The sequence below is a fragment of the Zeus faber genome (assembly GCF_960531495.2).
Source record: "Zeus faber genome assembly, chromosome: 10".
Lineage (NCBI taxonomy): Eukaryota > Metazoa > Chordata > Actinopteri > Zeiformes > Zeidae > Zeus > Zeus faber.
The window spans coordinates 26,662,544-26,680,095 of NC_137199.1; the positions used below are offsets into that span (position 1 = coordinate 26,662,544).

At 47.6% G+C, this 17,552-nt stretch overlaps 3 protein-coding genes across 4 annotated transcripts in view; 1 reads left to right on the top strand and 2 right to left on the bottom strand.

Annotated features, from left to right (window-relative positions):
* Window positions 1-36: 36 nt before the first annotated feature.
* LOC307235744 (magnesium transporter NIPA2) lies at window positions 37-5,263 on the bottom strand. 2 transcript variants are annotated; one of them, XM_080007937.1, is made up of 5 exons: window positions 4,726-5,263; window positions 4,342-4,398; window positions 2,954-3,039; window positions 2,008-2,059; window positions 37-1,731 (listed from the first exon to the last, which is right to left on the bottom strand). In XM_080007937.1, the coding sequence occupies exons 1-5, from the start codon at window positions 4,856-4,858 to the stop codon at window positions 1,076-1,078; spliced, it is 984 nt and encodes a 327-aa protein (XP_079864063.1). In that variant the 5' UTR covers window positions 4,859-5,263; the 3' UTR covers window positions 37-1,075. The 2 variants fall into 2 exon arrangements, with proteins under 2 accessions (XP_079864063.1, XP_079864062.1); XM_080007936.1 differs by having other exon boundaries at window positions 2,008-2,168; window positions 2,949-3,039.
* Window positions 5,264-5,802: 539 nt separating this feature from the next.
* Window positions 5,803-8,014, top strand: mars2 (methionyl-tRNA synthetase 2, mitochondrial). Its single transcript, XM_080007953.1, has 3 exons — window positions 5,803-6,071; window positions 6,259-6,593; window positions 6,677-8,014. The coding sequence occupies exons 1-3, from the start codon at window positions 5,837-5,839 to the stop codon at window positions 7,865-7,867; spliced, it is 1,761 nt and encodes a 586-aa protein (XP_079864079.1). The 5' UTR covers window positions 5,803-5,836; the 3' UTR covers window positions 7,868-8,014.
* A 141-nt stretch (window positions 8,015-8,155) lies between these two features.
* The window catches only part of med12 (mediator complex subunit 12), a 39,003-nt gene continuing 29,606 nt past the window's right edge, over window positions 8,156-17,552 (bottom strand). The window contains exons 27-43 of the mRNA XM_080007954.1: window positions 15,475-15,654; window positions 14,737-14,808; window positions 14,272-14,438; window positions 13,952-14,113; window positions 13,558-13,759; window positions 13,345-13,454; window positions 13,030-13,165; window positions 12,774-12,923; window positions 12,307-12,672; window positions 11,904-12,054; window positions 11,080-11,294; window positions 10,773-10,850; window positions 10,420-10,649; window positions 10,000-10,297; window positions 9,244-9,501; window positions 8,766-8,847; window positions 8,156-8,681 (exon numbers count right to left, since the gene is read on the bottom strand). Coding sequence (XP_079864080.1) covers window positions 8,644-8,681; window positions 8,766-8,847; window positions 9,244-9,501; window positions 10,000-10,297; window positions 10,420-10,649; window positions 10,773-10,850; window positions 11,080-11,294; window positions 11,904-12,054; window positions 12,307-12,672; window positions 12,774-12,923; window positions 13,030-13,165; window positions 13,345-13,454; window positions 13,558-13,759; window positions 13,952-14,113; window positions 14,272-14,438; window positions 14,737-14,808; window positions 15,475-15,654 — 2,895 coding nt within the window. The 3' untranslated portion in view covers window positions 8,156-8,643. The remainder of the gene's footprint in view (window positions 8,682-8,765; window positions 8,848-9,243; window positions 9,502-9,999; window positions 10,298-10,419; window positions 10,650-10,772; window positions 10,851-11,079; window positions 11,295-11,903; window positions 12,055-12,306; window positions 12,673-12,773; window positions 12,924-13,029; window positions 13,166-13,344; window positions 13,455-13,557; window positions 13,760-13,951; window positions 14,114-14,271; window positions 14,439-14,736; window positions 14,809-15,474; window positions 15,655-17,552) is intronic.

Genomic DNA, 17,552 nt, shown 5'->3' on the forward strand with positions numbered 1-17,552 from the left:
GGTAAATCGGAAACGTGACAAACTTTTCAATGTAACAGACGAGTCATGTTTTAGGAATCTAAAGCCTTGATTGTTTAAGCACATTTGTACAATGAGATTAAAAAAAGGTGCAAAACTAAGCATAGGAAATATCGTAACAAAGCGCAAGTGGGTTAAAGTTTAATGTCAACTCAAAGTGACATGAGATAATTTTAGGATTGGCTTTAAGTAACATACAATTAACTATAATATTGACAATACTGTGGACAAACTTTTCCTCCACTGAAATTATTTTGGTGTACGTCGCAATATAAAATACGCTCCAGTAACATTTGGTGTGCTTATTGCAACTGTATGTTCGAAGTGCTGTTGATTGCATTGTCTCATTGTACGGTCACACCGCCAGCGACGGGGCTGCAGCGTGAAGCCGAGCAGCTCTCGCCTCGTCGCCAGGTCTCTGCCCCCCTGGCTCCTGTGGGCGTGTCGGCTTAAAATCGACAGGCCGTTTGTGGGCGCACCAAACATTTCAAACCCCTTTCCATGTTTAATAATATAAATGATACAGATAGATGGTGCTGCGTTTACTTTTTTTTTTTTTTTTTAAGTAAAATGGGAAGCTGTTAAAAATAACCTCAAAAAACCTTAAAAGTAAAGAACTGTCCTTATTGGAGAAACATAAAATGACATGTTTCTCATCTTATCGATAGTTTAACGGACGTTTTTCATTAAAACAAAAAAAAACAGCCTAATCACGCAGTGGTCCAGACCTCCATTTTCCAAGGACCAGCGCCGTTGAGCGCACATCTTCCCTCCAATTGGCTATCGCTCTGGGCTGCTTCATTTGCATGAAGTTGGGAGTCTCCTCAACTTTCCGTGTCGCCCAACGTAGCCCCGCCCCCTGCAGCCGGGTGAAGCTGAGCTCGGTTTGAAATACGTTGCAGTCTGCAGCTTTGCAGCACACGTGCGCCGGCGGTGGGACCGTACCTTCAAGAACGTAAGGCACAATTTAGGTAAACAACAGTCTAAAGTGGTACATTATGAAGCTGCTGGGCGGTGAAAACCAACTCCCCACGGACAACGGTGACTTGCAAGGCAGTCACAGGGCGTTCCTCCTGCCTGCGCTCTCTGTAGGGCTCTGGTGGGAGGATCCCTTGGAGCCTACATCTCGGGGAGGCTTGGTTTGATCCTTCGCTTGGCTCCCGTGGCCGGACAGCGCCACGTAGGGCTGGTGTCCCCAAGGGGAGCCCTGAGGACCTCTCCTGAGGTACAGCGGGAGGGAATCCCAGGTAAACGTAATGTCCTTGAAGGCGTGGAGGAGAAAGATGCCCAAGATAATGGTGAGGAACCCGCTGATCGTTCCCACCACGCCATCGGTGCTCATTCTCAACCACTCCTTGAAGAGGATGGCGGAGCAGGCCATGACGGAGGTGGTGAAGAACACGTAGTAGATGGGTGTGACTATGGAGGTGTTGAAGATGTCCAGGGCCTTGTTCAGGTAGCTGATCTGGATGCTGATGCAGATCACCAGGCACACGATCAGGGACCAGAACAGCGGTTCCTTCAGCACGGCCGTTCTTACAAACAGCTCCTTGATGCCGATGCCCAGTCCCTTGACGCAGGAGACCGAGAGGGAGCCAATCACGGAGCAGATCAGGATGTAGACCAGAACGTTCTTCTGTCCGTACCGCGGGGCCACGGCAAAAATGAGAACCAGGCTGCTCACCACAATGGACACAGCGAACACAATGAAGCCTAAGAAGGAAGGTACAAGAGTTTAGAACACGTTCCCAGTGTTTATTTGGTATTTTCCCCAAATTCTCTTGATTATCCAGGGCCATAAACAAAGTGCTAACATGACATTTATTTCAACCATATGCGACAGGTAGTATCTGTCAAAAGGCATTTTCCAGATAAAGGACCCAACAAGAAAAAAATCTAGTCTTATCTACAGTACTATAACAGCAAGGCTCCGCAGCCAGTACACTAATCCTCGTACTGTGTATTTTAAGTGTTAGGCTCCGCCCATACCTGGGTCTTTCAGCTTTTCGGCCATGGCGCCGAGCGAGGCCACTTCCTCCTCCTGCGGAGCGTGAATAACCATCACCATAGAGCCGAAGATGCACAGTAAGCAGCCAATCTTACCGTGCACATTCAACCTCTCGTTCAGGAAGTAGGAAGACAGCACAGCACTGGAAGAAAAACAAAAAACAATCCATGAAATTCAGTGTAAAAAATGTTTCATAATCATACACTTCATTTGGAAGAATAAAGTGATTTAACTATTAGTAAATTATAGAAATTAAGCAATATGCAATGAGAAACCAAATGCATACAAAACCACATTAATAAAATAGGTAAAAGACCAATAAGTAACAAAATAGAACTGTGTACTTTCACAAACATTGCAACCACATATTTAGCCCTCAGGACCATGGTTGGGTCAGAACTAAACCTTTGGATAGAAATCCATTATTAATTTGAATCTCATTTCCAATCACTTTTACAAAATGTCTTGACTTAATTTATTCTCAATAAACTCGCGGCATTGTTTCTATTTTAAATTTAAACTGTAGGCGTGACACTGTCCACACGTTTTGTTACGCACAAAACCCCAAATCAACCTTTGTACAAGTTCAGGTTTTCTGTGGGAACAAGATATTAAGTGCTACAGCAATGGAATGTGTATGCAGCAAAGAAATATATATATATTATATACTGTATTTTCTACGGATGTTCAGGTTAATAGTAAACTTTTATTTGATCGAGGGTACTTTTTCTATATCTCATCCCACATGGTCATTCTGTGTGAAAAATGAAACATATCGCATCAGGGTCCAAATGTGAATCTAGTGGTTTCAAGTGCTGTTGCACCATTCTCAGCTCGACGTGTCACACCAAGTGCGACACCTAGAGAAGTGCAAAAAGCCAACGACAACCATTCTCTTCGCACTAAAATCAAAAACACATACCTTACAAGTACACTCATCGCACCAAGAGGAGTGACCAGTGTGGCGGGTGCGAATGCATACGCTGCAAAATTGGCAGCCTCTCCGGCTCCCACTGAAAGTGGTCATCACATACACACATATTAGGGTTACTCTCGTGAAACCCGCCATATGTCGGGAAAAAATTCATACACATTTTTCACAGAGAATGTGAAATAATTTATTAAAATATTAAAGTACAAAATTCCTACCGTATGGCCCACTTAGTTGTTTGTAACTACGATATTATTTTAGTGTTTTATTCCTGTGCTTTTCTAATCCAAAAAACGATAACTGTAACGCATCCAGGTAGAAGCACATTGTCATGATAATGTACCCCCACATGAACGTGACAATGTAGTATCTCGTATTTTTGAAAGAAATATTAATATCATTCATTGGAAACGTGACATTAGGAAGAGTAGTGAGGGAATGTAGTGATGGAGTATCCGGTACATGTTGGCACTGTCATTGTGTGTTTCCCCATTTTTACACTTAATTGAACTCAAGTGTTACGGTTAACACATTTTCTGATCAGAAATGCACAGAGAAAACACAAAAGATAGATAGAAAATAGAATAGTTAAAAACAACTAAGTGGGCCATATAGAAGGCCACACGTTGTGTACTTTAATGTTTAAACTATTTATCTCACATTCTCTGTGAATACAACAATACAATATCAATTCATTTTGTCCATGTTCTATGGCGGCGTCATGAGAACGACCCGTTTCGCATTTATTACTGGGACTGTCGGAGGGGTGGCATAGCTGTGCGCATTGCGGTTATAGAGTTCTGAGGAATTATTCCCCCTCCATCCTACGGGTGCAAATGTGCTCTTTAGAAGAATGCCCCCTTCAAGGACGCGGGGCGGGAGCCGCGTCCACCGAAAAAAGAACACAAACAAAAATACCAATCCCACAAGCAGCTACTTTTCCTCCTTGAAAACAAAGAGCACAATGTTGTAGCGGTGGCTGGTGAGCGGGAGGGAGGGTGTGGGGTGGGGTGGGTTGGGGGCAGATCTGGGACGGCCCCCGGTCCCTGACACATTTGCGGCGGCCGGCGAAAAGGTAATTGAAGATGTGACGATGAGGGGATGTGATGGGGATTGGGATGTGATGGGGATGTGATGGGGATGTGATGGGGATGGGGATGGGGATGTGATGGGGATGTGATGGGGATGTGATGGGGATGGGGATGTGATGGGGATGTGATGGGGATGTGATGGGGATGTGATGGGGATGGGGATGTGATGGGGATGGGGATGTGATGGGGATGGGGATGTGATGGGGATGTGATGGGGATGGGGATGTGATGGGGATGTGATGGGGATGTGATGGGGATGGGGAGACGCCACGTTGAGCACACCACAAACTCACTTGCGATGAGCCCCGCCCACCAGAGCCATTCCTTCAGGTAAGCGTAACCCCCTTGACCTGCGGGGGACACAACAAATAGGCACAGAATTCAGCACCAGCTGTCCCAGCTCGACAAAAAAACTACCTTCGGACATGACGGCAGCATATTTTACAAATCTTTAACTTAAGTAAAACGTGAAAATGCCCCGAAAGTTGTTTGAGAGTTGTTTCCCAAATGTATGTGGTAAACTAAACCAAGACACTTTTTTATTATTATTATTTTTTTACATACCTGTAATAATATCGACTAGTTTTATAGTCAAACTGTTTTACATGGTTTTTTTTATGAATATTATACATAATTTCGATGTGTTATGTGCTGAATAACAACAACGCGCGCCGTACCTGCTCGCATGGAGCCCTTGCTGGCCAGCCTCAACAAGCCTTTCTTCTTCAGGATGAAACTCGCCCCGATGAACACACTGGACCCGGCGGCCAGCGAGAGGCCGACGTAGAAGTCCGTCCGGTTGACGTCCATCTGGGAAGAGGCGTCGCAGGCGGCGGGTGAGCTGTGCCCTCCGACCCGAACCCGGCGCGGATCGCGTGACGGCCTCCCGCCCCTCCGCGCCCCCAAAAACTTCCCCAAACTTTTTACCGACGACTCCGAGGCGAACGCCGTCACGTCACGTCACGTCACGTCACGTCACGTCACGGGAGCGGTCGCACGGCGCTCGGCACTTTAAAGCACGGCTGTCGACCGCCGCCTTCCCGCGGCTCCGCGCTTCCCGGCGGATGTCAGAGGCCGCGGAGGACCAGCTGCTGCTTCCCACAGGGCGCCCGCCGCGGCATCGCGTTCCACGCCCTGCGGAAGTCAGTGCGTCGCGACCGCAGGACAAAGACCCCACGGGACTCCGCTCCACGGGACTCCGCTCCTCCGCAGGACTCCGCTCCACGGGACTCCGCTCCGCAGGACTCCACTCCGCGGGACGGGGAGACGAGGGCGCGTCCGTGCAGCCACGCAGCCATTTGATTGGCTATACGACTGGGACGTCATCGATACCGGAAGAACGTCTCGATCGATCGATCCACTGATAAACAACAAGCAATAATAAAGTAATGAGAATAAAAGAAAAAATATATAGAAACAACAACAACAACAACAACAACAACAACAACGACAACAAAAAAAAAAGCAATCAAGTCAAACATCATGTTACGCCACTATGTGTGTGGGTTTGCATATGCATTGTGTGTGAGTTAATATTTTCATTTTATTATTATGAATTTCTAATTAATTAATTGAAGTGTTATTTCATCGCACAGTGTTTTAATAAACTAAGTACAATGAAAGTAATCTTCATTATTTTTTCGCCTTAAACTGCCGTTCCACTCCAGCACAGCAGGGGGTGCGCCAACGGGCTGGTTCGCCAACCGCCATTTAAGCAGCAGCGGAAGGGACGTGACGTGTGGTGCTCTCGAGCGGCTCCAGCAGGTCACCGCCGCTGGATCCCCGAACATGAGGATCCCATGTCGCTGCGCCCTGCGACGCCTCGGCGCGGTGGGGGGGTCGCCCGGGGCCTCACCTTCGCCCTCCAGGTGCGTGAGCGCGCAGGGCCCGCACTTCTTCGTCACCGCGCCCGTCTTCTACGCGAACGCCTCCCCTCATTTGGGACACCTGCATTCTGCAGTGACGGCAGACTGCCTGCACAGGTACAAGAGGCTGCGAGGCTTCAACTCGAGGTTTGGGATCGGTGAGTGTCTGCTCGAATGCACTTCATGGGAAACGTGTTGACTTGTTGCACATCCAGCAACAGATAATCATCCTTGTTTTTCCTCCCAGTCAAGGCATGTGAGCTTGGGGTTTCCCCGTTGCCGAAATGACTCCGGGCGCCCCGTCCGCATGTCCGTCCCAATCCCGTCTGCACGTTTCCATTTCAGGAACGGACGAGCACGGTCTGAAAATCCAACAGGCCGCCGACGCCGCAGGAAGGGACCCCCTCGACTTCTGCGCCGACGTGTCGGGGCGTTTCAGGCGCCTGTTTGCCCGCTGCGACATCTCCCACACGGACTACATCCGGACGACGGAGCTGAGGCACCGCCGGGCTGTGGAGCGCTTCTGGACGACGCTGCGGGATCAAGGGCTCGTCTACCGGGGAACCTACGAGGGCTGGTACTCCACGCAGGACGAGAGCTTCCTGGCCCCGTCGCAGGTGGGCGACGCCTTGGACCCGTCGGGGAAGGAGGTCAAGGTCTCCCTGGAGAGCGGTCACAAGGTAACCCGGGAGAGGGGGGCACGCGGCGGTATGAGTCCATTCATTTCTAACCCCGTCACGCCCTCACCAGATTTCTGCCGCAGGTGGAGTGGATGAAAGAGGAGAACTACCTGTTCCGTCTGTCCCAGTTCCAGTCCCGGCTGCTCGACTGGCTGAGAGGGAACCCCGGCGCCGTGCGGCCGGTGCGCTTCTACCAAGCGGTTCTCCAGTGCCTGCAGGAGGACCTTCCTGACCTCTCGGTGTCCAGGCAGAGGAGCCGTCTCCGGTGGGGCATCCCCGTCCCGGGCGACCCCGAGCAAACCATCTACGTGTGGCTGGACGCTCTGGTCAACTACCTCACCGTGGCCGGGTATCCAGACGAGCACGATCGGTGGTGGAGCTCGGCCAACCACGTCATAGGGAAAGATATTTTGAAATTTCACGCCGTCTACTGGCCCGCCTTCCTTCTCGGCGCAGGATTGCCGCTGCCACAGACGATTCACGTCCACTCTCACTGGACGGTGGGGGGTAAGAAGATGTCTAAGAGTCTGGGGAATGTGGTCGATCCCCTCGAGCGCTCGCAGAGGTTCACGACCGATGGCATGAGGTACTTTCTCCTGAGGCAGGGTGTCCCAGACTGCGACTGCGATTACAGCGATGAAAAAGTGGTGAAGGTGCTGAACGCAGAGCTGGCCGACTCCCTGGGCGGACTACTGAACCGCTGCACAGCCCCCTCCCTAAACCCGGACCAGGTTTACCCGTCCTTCTGCTCAGACTCCTTCCCAGCGGGCCAATCTGCCTTGCGCAAGGGCAGGGCTGTTGCAGAAGACTACAACATGCTGAACGCTGTGAGGTGCCTCCCCTCTCTTGTGGAGCAGCACTATGAGAGCCTCCATGTGTACAAGGCTCTGGAGGCCGTCAGTGGCTGCGTGAGGCAGACCAACGGTTTTGTCCAGCGCCATACGCCGTGGAAGCTGGACAGACGGGACGGGGATGACCGGCGCTGGCTGGACACAGTCCTCCACGTTGCTCTGGAATGCCTGAGAATGTATGGCACGCTCCTGCAGCCCGTGGTGCCGGAGATCTCCCACAGGCTTCTGTCCAGGCTGGCAGTCCTGCCAGAGGAGAGGAGCTGGCCTGCGCTCAACTTCCTTCCCAAGTATCATGGAAAGGCTTGTACCTTTGAAGGGAGACCCTTGGGTCCTGAATCTGGGGTTCTCTTTAGTCGCCTGGAAAGCTCCACTGCTGATAATACTAAATCCAAGAAAACTAAAAAGCCTTCAAAACCTACATAAAGGAGGGGGCTCAAAGTATTCATGGTTGTGCAACTATCAATGGAAGCTGTGGTGCTCTCACCGGTTTAAAGATATTTAGGAAATGTTCGACTCTACCAAATATGTTGGATTTCAACTAATGATAAAACTTTTTTTGTATACTTCTGAGTGTGCTCTGGCATCTTTTTTAAATCTTTCATTATAAGCGGGCTTCAATGGTTCGGACTATCTACATTTCCTGAGCCCTTCTGATAAATGAAGGCAATTTCAGTACAATAGTTTTTTGGGTTTAAGCTTTACACTGCGCAAATTTCAGGTGACATAAGCGTTCTCGTCCGGATTTACTGAATAGATAATCTTTCAACAAATCTTCGATTGGTAGTCAATCGATGATGGAATGAGTCCGACCCATCAAATCCGAGGCATAAAAACTGACATGATTTTTTTTAATGAGAAATACACCAAACTGAAAAAAATTGTACAAATTGAAATAAAATAAAAAAATTGCATTATTCTTATAATTTCTGGTACTTTTTTTGTTTTTACATAAACTTTCATTTTTCCCCACAATCCTTTATTTCACAGCACAATCTCTCCATCGTGGTTCAGTTAGTATAGACTGAACGTGATATATTTACTAGTTGTCTCAGTGGTACAGTTGTCGGGTTTTCATTTGTCCTTCATGCCTGAACCTCAGGAGCCCACACCGCTACAAAACACGACGAGCACAATCTTGGGACACATTCTGCAGTTTGGGGGACACTCCTGCACAGCGAGGGCCTCCGCTCTCTGCACCATCAGTAATAAGAACTTGTGCTCTGTCCAGGTTGTGTATCTGGAAAAAGGAAAAATATATATATTTAAATATCTCTCACACACACTCACACACACACACACACTCTCGATCTCATAAGCTTACTTGAGAGTTGCTGTTGGAGTTGCCTGACCAAAGCTGCCGTTTGCTGCTGCTGTTGAGTTTGCTGCATACCCTGTCGTGGGAACTGAAATTAAGACAAATATGATAACGTTAATCAACTTTTATGATTACATTTTAGATTTGAATATGCAGTATCTATTATTTACCAGACAAAAAAATGTGCACAACAACAAAAATAAACCCTTCACCATAGTACTTGATACATTCGCTTTTAGTATTTTTTCCTCACAGAATTAGCACCGTGGAAGATTGTTCATTCCCAGAGAGGAATATAGTTTCCCGTCTTTGGGGAAGGGAAGCCACAGGGCAAGCCCCTAAATCTTGAGTTTTGAATTTTATTTATGATTTCATCATGAGCAGTGGTGAATTTTAGGAGCCATTTGCCACACACACACACACTATAAATCTGCCCCAATTAATTATTTCACATAAAGCTCAAATTCCTGTGTTGGCGACCTACCATGGGTTGCTGGGGGGGCAGGGGCTGCATCCCCAGGGCCTGGTTCTGTGCTTGGCTGGGGGGCTGAGCCGCCGCTACCTGCTGCTGCTGCTGGACCTGCTGCTGCTGAACCTGCTGCTGCTGCTGCTGGGGGGCGACCTGCTGGGGCTGGACCTGCTGCTGCTGCTGGACCTGTTGCTGGACCTGCTGCTGCTGTTGTTGTTGTTGTTGTTGCTGCTGTTGTTGCTGTTGTTGAACTTGTTGGGCCTGTTGTTGTTGCTGTGTGGGCGTCAGAGTAGGAGGAAGATGAATAGTTAATGTTAAGACTCAGTTAAGCAAGGTTAGCTGCCTTGTTCCATAATGGCTCAGACTTCTTATTTCCAGTTGAACCAGAACACAGCCCGAAATTATGAGCCAAGCGCTTTCAGTCAGAACTGGTTTTATGCAGCTGCAACGATTAAGTCTCCAGGGCTTCAATTTTCAAATGCTTTAGCCCAGGGGTTGGCCAGATCAGACAGAACATTTTCACACAGAATTTGTTCACCTATGTATAAACAATGTTAGGAGTAAATAAGAAAGTTGCTATCTGACTTATAAATGGGTAAAGTTATTACGGGTTCAAATTTATATGAAATTAAAAAATAAAGACTCTCCAAGAATTTGTTACTGTTACCAGCATTTTCAGTCTTGTGAGACTGCAAATGCTGTAATAGTAATGTAATGATAAAATAAACACCAAACAATGTGTCAACCACCACAGGTGCCGCAGCAACATACTCTGAGTGCTTGTTGTCTGAGGTACTGCTGCTGCTGTGCTTGTTGCTGCTGTTGCTGTTGTTGTTGTTGCTGCTGTTGTTGTTGTTGCTGCTGCTGCTGCTGCTGTTGCTGCTGCTGTTGCTGTTGTTGCTGCTGCTGCTGCTGCTGCTGTTGCTGCTGCTGCTGCTGCTGCTGCTGCTGCTGCTGCTGCTGCTCTGCCAGCATCTGATTGGGCCTCATACCCGGGTGGACCCCCTGGCCTGGCATGTGGCCCAGACCGTGGATGATGGGATTCTGTTGGAGGGGCTGGTGGGGGAACCTGCAGGTTTACATGGAGGTAGAGAGAAAGAGGTTTAAGATTTTCAAGATTTAGACTTTCAGTCCAGGACTTGTTAAATCTACTGCATCAGAAATGGCAGCCAATCTGGCCGCTGTGCTGACCTCTGCGCGTTCTGCATGTTGTGTGCGTAGCCCGGGGCTTGCTGGTGGACATAGCCACTGGGTCGCTGCTGCATCTGCCTCAGCGGGTCCACAACGGCCGGGTTCGATCCAGGGTGGGAGCCCTGGAAGTTGGGGTTTCCGTAGGAGGTGGGGACGATACCACCGCCTTGGGGCGGGTGCTGCTGCATCCCCATGTGGGAGCCATAGGTGGTATAGCCCTGAGATATGTTCTGAGAGGAAGCATGTTCAGAGGACAGCGTTAGTGAGTTCAACGGGAGACCATCGTCGATATTTTGACGGTGCTTGAAACAGCGACGGACGCACGTTCTTCAACCAGTTCAAGAAAAGATCACCTGAGATGGCTGCATTGAGGTGTATGGTTGGTTGGGCGTCATCTGTCTCATCTGCTGCCCCATGATGCTCTGATTCTGCTGACAAGGGAGAAAATGTGTAAAACACCTGCATGCTGCTTGTCCTCCACTGGGAGGAAAATACTGATGCTTCTTTATTAAGACAAATCCTCCACACATGAAACAAAAACAACCTCACGGATCACACTAGAAACACGGAATGTCTATTTGGTTAAAAACAAATGCAATTTCAGACACAGCTCAATAGCTCCCCCTCCTGGTCAAGTCTACACAATGCAGACTGACTCACCAGTCTGACCTGAAGCTGCTGGCGCAGGATCTGGCCCTGGGGAATGGTGGGCTGGGGCTTGTAACCCATTGGGTATTGCTTGTCCAGCCCCATCATGCCCGGCATGTTGCCCTGAATGCCGGGCATCATGCCGGGGTAGTTGGGCCGCGTGGGCATCATTTTGTTCATCTGGGTGTTCCGGGGAGGTCTGTATGGAGATTCCAAACCAGGACCTCCTGCACCACGGGAGAAAGAACAAGAGTAATTTTGTCAGAGACACTATTATTGTAGGAGGAGGCAAAGCAGTGTATAGCTTTAAATGGGGAAAATCTATTCTGCTCAGGATGGCCGTACCGAAATCCTAAAACAGGGATGGGCAAAACTGATCACTACAGCTTTCTGTTATACATCATAAACAAAATCCGCTAATAATGGTTTCAGGTTCTAGATCGCCTTGTCTCAATGCCATCTAAATATCAATTGTGAATGCCGATATCTATGGTAAGGGATACTAGGAATTGTATTGTAAATATTTTTTTAAACTGCCACTTTATAAGAAACAGCCTGTCAGTATATTTGCATTATGCATGTGCTCCTCTATATGTGTACTCTATTAGTTCCTCAATCCAACAATTAAACACGAGAAGGAAAATGATGGTAATCGCAGTTGCTGAAGAATGTCGTTGTGATTGCCCCATTGAACAACATATTACAGCTTGCAGCTTTAATTTATAAGATTCTGATGCCAATCACTCGGGTTGACTCCCAATGATTTAAAAAATAGGGTTGAGGTAAAAAAGATATCTGGACTTATCGGTGATGAGGAAGGTGCTATAGAAACTGACCTGGTGGGAGGGGCTGATTCTGGGCGTAGATGCCTATCGGCTGCTGGCCGTAGCCGATCCTGCCGTATGGGTGGTTCTGCTGCCCCATCATCAGGTCGGGCGGCATGGCAGTGCTGTACGGCACTCCGCTGGGAGTGCGATTCACAAAGTCCTAATTCGGAGAGGAAAAAAAACACAACATATGAGAAACCGCAAACAATCTCGCCTATTCCTAACTATTATTAGAAATATATAGAATATATATATATATGTTCAATATATATGATACAGAAAAATATCATATGTGATATTTTATTTATTTCATTTTCCCCACATAAGGAATGATATTTGGATTTCCCCTTCAAATTTAGATCAAGCAAGTTCCACAAGCTAAAACAGATTATGTAAAGACCACACCACTGACCTCAGTCTTGGTGGAGGGAGTCTTCTTCTTCTTATTGGATTTCTTCTTGTTGGAGTCCGAGGGCGCGTTGGGCACGTTCTTCTCGGGTTTGACCGCCTCCACCATCTTCTTCTCAGGCTCCTGGGAGACGGGCGTGGGGGGCTCCTCCTCCTCAGGGGGCAGCGGCAGCGGCTCCAGGTAGTAGCTGCGAGGTTTGGGCTTCAGGTGCGTGTGGTAGAGTAGGAAGCGCTGCTGCTCCTCGAACTTGGTGACCTTGCGGTCGACGCGTACCGTGCCGAACCAGCCCCACGAGAGGGGGGCCGAGTGTTTGAGGCCCTCAAAGACGTCCCACGGAGAGATCTTCTGCTTGGTCGAGACTTGGAGACCCTGGCGGGGAAGGAGGGCGGAATGAGAACAGAAACGAGAATGTTTTATTGTGAAATACGGCCTTAGATGATCAAGGGAAACGACCGTGTGTGCACGCATACCTCCTTCTCGAAGCCAGCGATCTTGTTGCCCTTGGTGTCTATCAGCGAGCCCTGCGGTTCACAGGTGATAACATCACGGGTCTGCTTGGGAAGCGGCAGAAGCTGGCGAACCTTCTCCAAACTCTCTGACTGCCGGTCACCGAGCTCTTTCTGCGGAGACCCGAGAAAAAAAGACAGAATACGCGCGTTTGCTATCGAGCCTTGAAATAATGGTCGCTGGGAGTGGTTGGGAGTCAGCTCGCCTGATATTTCTCACCCTGAGCTTCTTGACCAGATTCATGTAGGCCCTCTTGTTCTCCTCCATGCTGCCCTGAGAGATGCTGGACATGTCGGCAGCCAGCGTGCCGTTGATCAGCACACTGAGCATGTCCAACACAGTGGTGAACAGCTCGCTGTTATAAGAGAGAAAACATAACCAACAGTTAACGTGATGGCTCATGTGGTGGAGGGGAATGAATGCATTATCACTATCATCGAGTTGAAAGCGCACACTTGGTTGATTCTATTTGGTTCTATATCCATGATAATTAACGGAAAAGAGTGGCTTTCCATTCTTCTGACCGACACTCACTTGTTAGACTGCATGTCCACCGTGCCGCTGCTGATGATGTCTAGGAGAAGAACGGCCCATTCGGTGGTCTGCTGGGTGCTGCGCTGTACCGTGTCAAACATCCCACCCACCTGGAGAACCGAAAATAACTCTTGTTCTTACCGAATGTGTTCTAATTTTCTCAAGACATATTTCTCTTGCGGGGTCATGTGACCGAACCTGCCAGCCTCCTACCAGATTGAGCCGTAGTTTGAGCGCCTCGTGCATCATCTGCTTGGCCTTGCAGTCGTCCTGGTACTGGTCCTCCCTCCAGTTGGTGACGATCTGCTGAACCTGACTGTAGAGGGACGTGAGCAGACCCTCCCTCTGCTCGTCCTGGCCCTTCAGACAGGTCAGCACCAGCGACAGGAACGGCTGCTGGCTCAGCAGGGACATGCTGAGACAAACACAGATAACGGGGGAGTTTATGCACGAGAGTTAAAGAATGGATGGAAGAACGTAAAAAGTCAAGTCATGGTGAGTGGCTTTTTTAGGTTTTGTAGCTTAGCCTTGTGATGCAAAATCCCAAAATGACCAAGATCTATATAAAAGATGAAAACTATTACATTTTGACACCCAACCAACAGACCTCTTCTGTTTCTGCCGGTCCCTCTCCTTGCGGGAGGAGGAGCCCAGATGCTGGCCCTTCTCTAGCTCCTCTCCGGCGGCCTTCAGCACGTGGCCCTGGACAGACGTGGGAAGCTTGGCGATCAGCGGAGCCACCAGCCACACCCCCGACCGTTCCGACGAGCTGGATGTAGATGTTGGCAGCCAAACATGCTGAGGTTAAATCAGAAGACTATGTACACCAAGTATGTTTTCACATACGTAAATTATTAACATGAAATGAGATAGACAAATAGGGTAAAACAAAACAAAAATAATTATTATGCATCAACACAGACACACCTCAAGATGGGTTTCATCTTGCTAGCGTTGTTATTGTTGTTGTTGGAGGCGGAGCCCCCTGGGGCAGTGGTCCCGTTTCCTGATGGGTTCGTGGAGTTCATCTCGGCCGATTTCTGAAACACCTCAATAGTAGCCTTGGCGATGTTCTCTAGCAGAGAGTAGAGCTCCTGGGGTAGAAACACACCACAGAATAAATTATTAGACAGCATCTTAAGACACAAAGGCATTTTTCATTTAACACGAATAAGAAGCATGGCCACCACCATTTAATTATGCCAATATTGACATCCCTGCAGTGGATCATCTGATTTCACAGATTTATTCTTTGCTCCATTCATCAGCAAAACCAGCTGGTGCGTTCTTCCCCTGAAGTTAAAACTTGGACACTTGTGGGTCCCTGGCACATGACAAAAAAACTCTTGTTTCCAAACTGTTATTTGATCCAGTCAGACAGATGCAGCTTACATTGTTGGTGCTCTGCTTGATCATCAGCTGCAGCTCCAGGGACGACTGCCTCATCGTCCATTGATCCATGTTCTGTGATGAATAAGGGCAGAACTACTTTCAGAGACATATGTAATCATGTGTGTGTGTGTGTGTGTGTTTGTGTTTCCAATAACAAAGAGTCTTCTTGTGATTGTTCGGAACAAAAATGCTGTTGTTTTTGCAGCAGCTTTCCTCAAAGTTCTGCATTTTTTGCAGTAAAGTTGAAGGGATTTTCTGAATTGCAAAGGCTCAAAAATATTGCAGAGGATTCCTTGAATTTGCATTAATTATTATGCCCACAAAATCGTGATTTCCTTAAGGGACTGAAAAGCAGCAAAAAGCTCTCTCTTAATTTTCATGCAGTTTTTAAGGGGCTGGTAGAGCTGTTCCTCATCCAGCCACGAGATAGCAGCAGTACTTCACCATCACAACAAAAATCTCTATTACAAACATCAATTTTTTTAAAGCACATCGTCAGGATAGATCAAGGCCTACCTGCACTAAAAGATATGTAAATATTCACAATATTTGTTATTATATTATTGTTATTATCTATTTAATTTTATATTCCTAGTTGCAGGCAACGCCTACGAGCCAGAAATTAATGAGGGTTACCAGAAGGAGGGGGAAAGAAATAATCTGCTCGAGAACATCACACACTTCTACGTTGACATTGAAACTTTTTGCTGGTGAAAGGTTTGGGAGTGGACCGCCGACCTGCAGGATGCGTTTGATGCGCTGCCTCTGGGGGTTGTCGCCATCGTCGCTGTCCAGCTGGCGGTGCGGGTAGCAAATGAGCTGCAGGAGCCTCTGGGCCTGGATGTTGACCAGCACCGGGTCCTGTAGAGCACTGCTGTCCTCAGAGAGCGACTTCAGACAGCGCTCCCCCACCCATTCCTGGATGACGGCCAAAGGTACGATCAGTCATTGTCGAATTCGGCCCGCCACGTAATTTTAGGAAGGCATATAATTGTCTGAAAATAAAAGTCTATGCTGCTTTACAGCGTACAGTGACCATAAACTACATCTCCCACCATGCACACCGATTTTGTGAACCGTGAAATGACAGCACCCTGCCGCTAGATTGCAGTGTTTCCATATCGGCATTTAACTAAAGCGGTTTTCGAACAAGTGATGGGAGTTGAAAAAGATCTACAAATAATCCCAAAATGTCCAACGAGAGAAAAATTGATGCAGAGGGAAGGCAATTTTAATAAAAGATGGGAAAGTGAATACATGTTTGTGCTTCAAGGAGAAAAAATGGTATGTCCGCTGCGTTACGAGGCAGTGTCGGTGATGAAGGAACACAATTTACGTCCGCATTTTGACACCAAACACGGAGCCAAGTAGGCTCAATTTAGCCTCCAAGAAAAACATCAAATTGTCCAAAAATTAAAAGGCAGATTGCAATCGCAGCAGAATGTGTTTACAAAAGCTACAGCCAAAAAAGGATGCCGTAGTGAAAGCTAGCTTTATCCCGGCTGAAGAAATCACCCGAGCTTCCAAGTGTTTCTCAGAGGGTGCATTTTTGAAGCAGTGTGGGCTCAAAGTATGTGAGCAGGTGTGCCCCGACCAGAAACAGACTTTTAAAAACGTCAGTATGTCAAGAAACACCATCGCAGACCAAGTTAAGGAACTAGCAGGCAACCCGACAACACAGCTGGCCGAAGAGACACACAGTTCTCTGGCTTTTTCATTAAGCTGTAGATGAAAGCACAGACAACACGGATAAAGCGCATCTGTCCATTTTTTTAGGGGCGTGAAGGCAGACTTCACTGTCAGTGAGGGGCTCTTGGATATAGCGGCCGTGCATTGGACGACGAAGGGGAGGGACATTTTTGATGCGGTGGAGAGGTCTGTAAGTAAAACTAAATTACCCTGGGAAAAGTTGGTGGTGCTGACTAATGTTTACTGTCACTATCAAAACCATCTCTCATTAGTTGGATGTAAGCCCTCTGTAAGGCTGTCTGCAGACATTTGTTTTTGTAAAATGCCACATCTGTCACACATGTTCTTAGCAGCTCACAATTATTTGTTGTACCGTAGTTCTGCCCGTCTCAACTATGACAAAAAATGTTTTGAACAAAGTCGATGTAATAACTTGTGTTTGATGATATTTGTCTTCGTTATTCACTTAAGTTTGATCTGTAATTGGTGAAGTAATGTGGGTTTCTTAATCTGATAAAGGGAAGGGATTTATGTATGTTATAATAACACAGAGCAATGTGCTTACATATATTTCTTCATTTATGTAAATGCATGTACAATACTTGTACACTTGAATAAATAATAATCAAATGCAGAGACAGTTATTGAGCAATATGTTAAGGAGTAGTTACATTCATACAGTCTTACAGTTACGACCGGCCCTTTTAGGGCAACCATAATGCTGATGTGTCCCGGGGTGAAAATGAGTTTGACACCCCTGAGTTAGAGGAACACGTTTCCACGAACAGTGGAAAGATCTCCTTTTGTTTTTTTGTTTTTGTCCTTTAAATAAAACAATAACAAAAACACAGCACTGTCTCTCTACCTTCCCTTCCATGTTCATTATAGCTTATTCCTGTGCAGGTGTGTGGGTAAAAAGGCAGGGAGACACTGCGAATGGGATGCTGGCCTGTTGCAGGATCACACACCATTCACATCTCAGTTTGGTAGAGCTGGATATTGGGCAGGATCTCACGATTCCATTTCGAGGGGGTCACGATTCGATCTAATATTTATGAAATGGGTCAAGATACAAATCTATATAGACAGAATTGCTACCAACTTTACATTACATTACTGATGTCACA

Bases quoted from the DNA above. Each gene is read 5' to 3' on its own strand.
- LOC307235744 (XM_080007936.1), bottom strand. From the start codon at position 4,858: ATGGACGTCAACCGGACGGACTTCTACGTCGGCCTCTCGCTGGCCGCC. The intron at 3,040-4,341 runs GTGAGTTTGTGG...GACCACTTTCAG, and splicing joins GTGGGCGGGGCTCATCGCAA to TGGGAGCCGGAGAGGCTGCC. The intron at 2,169-2,948 runs GTATGTGTTTTT...TTTTTCTTCCAG, and splicing joins GCGATGAGTGTACTTGTAAG to TGCTGTGCTGTCTTCCTACT.
- mars2 (XM_080007953.1), top strand. From the start codon at position 5,837: ATGAGGATCCCATGTCGCTGCGCCCTGCGACGCCTCGGCGCGGTGGGG. The intron at 6,072-6,258 runs GTGAGTGTCTGC...TTTCCATTTCAG, and splicing joins CAACTCGAGGTTTGGGATCG to GAACGGACGAGCACGGTCTG. The intron at 6,594-6,676 runs GTAACCCGGGAG...TTTCTGCCGCAG, and splicing joins CCCTGGAGAGCGGTCACAAG to GTGGAGTGGATGAAAGAGGA.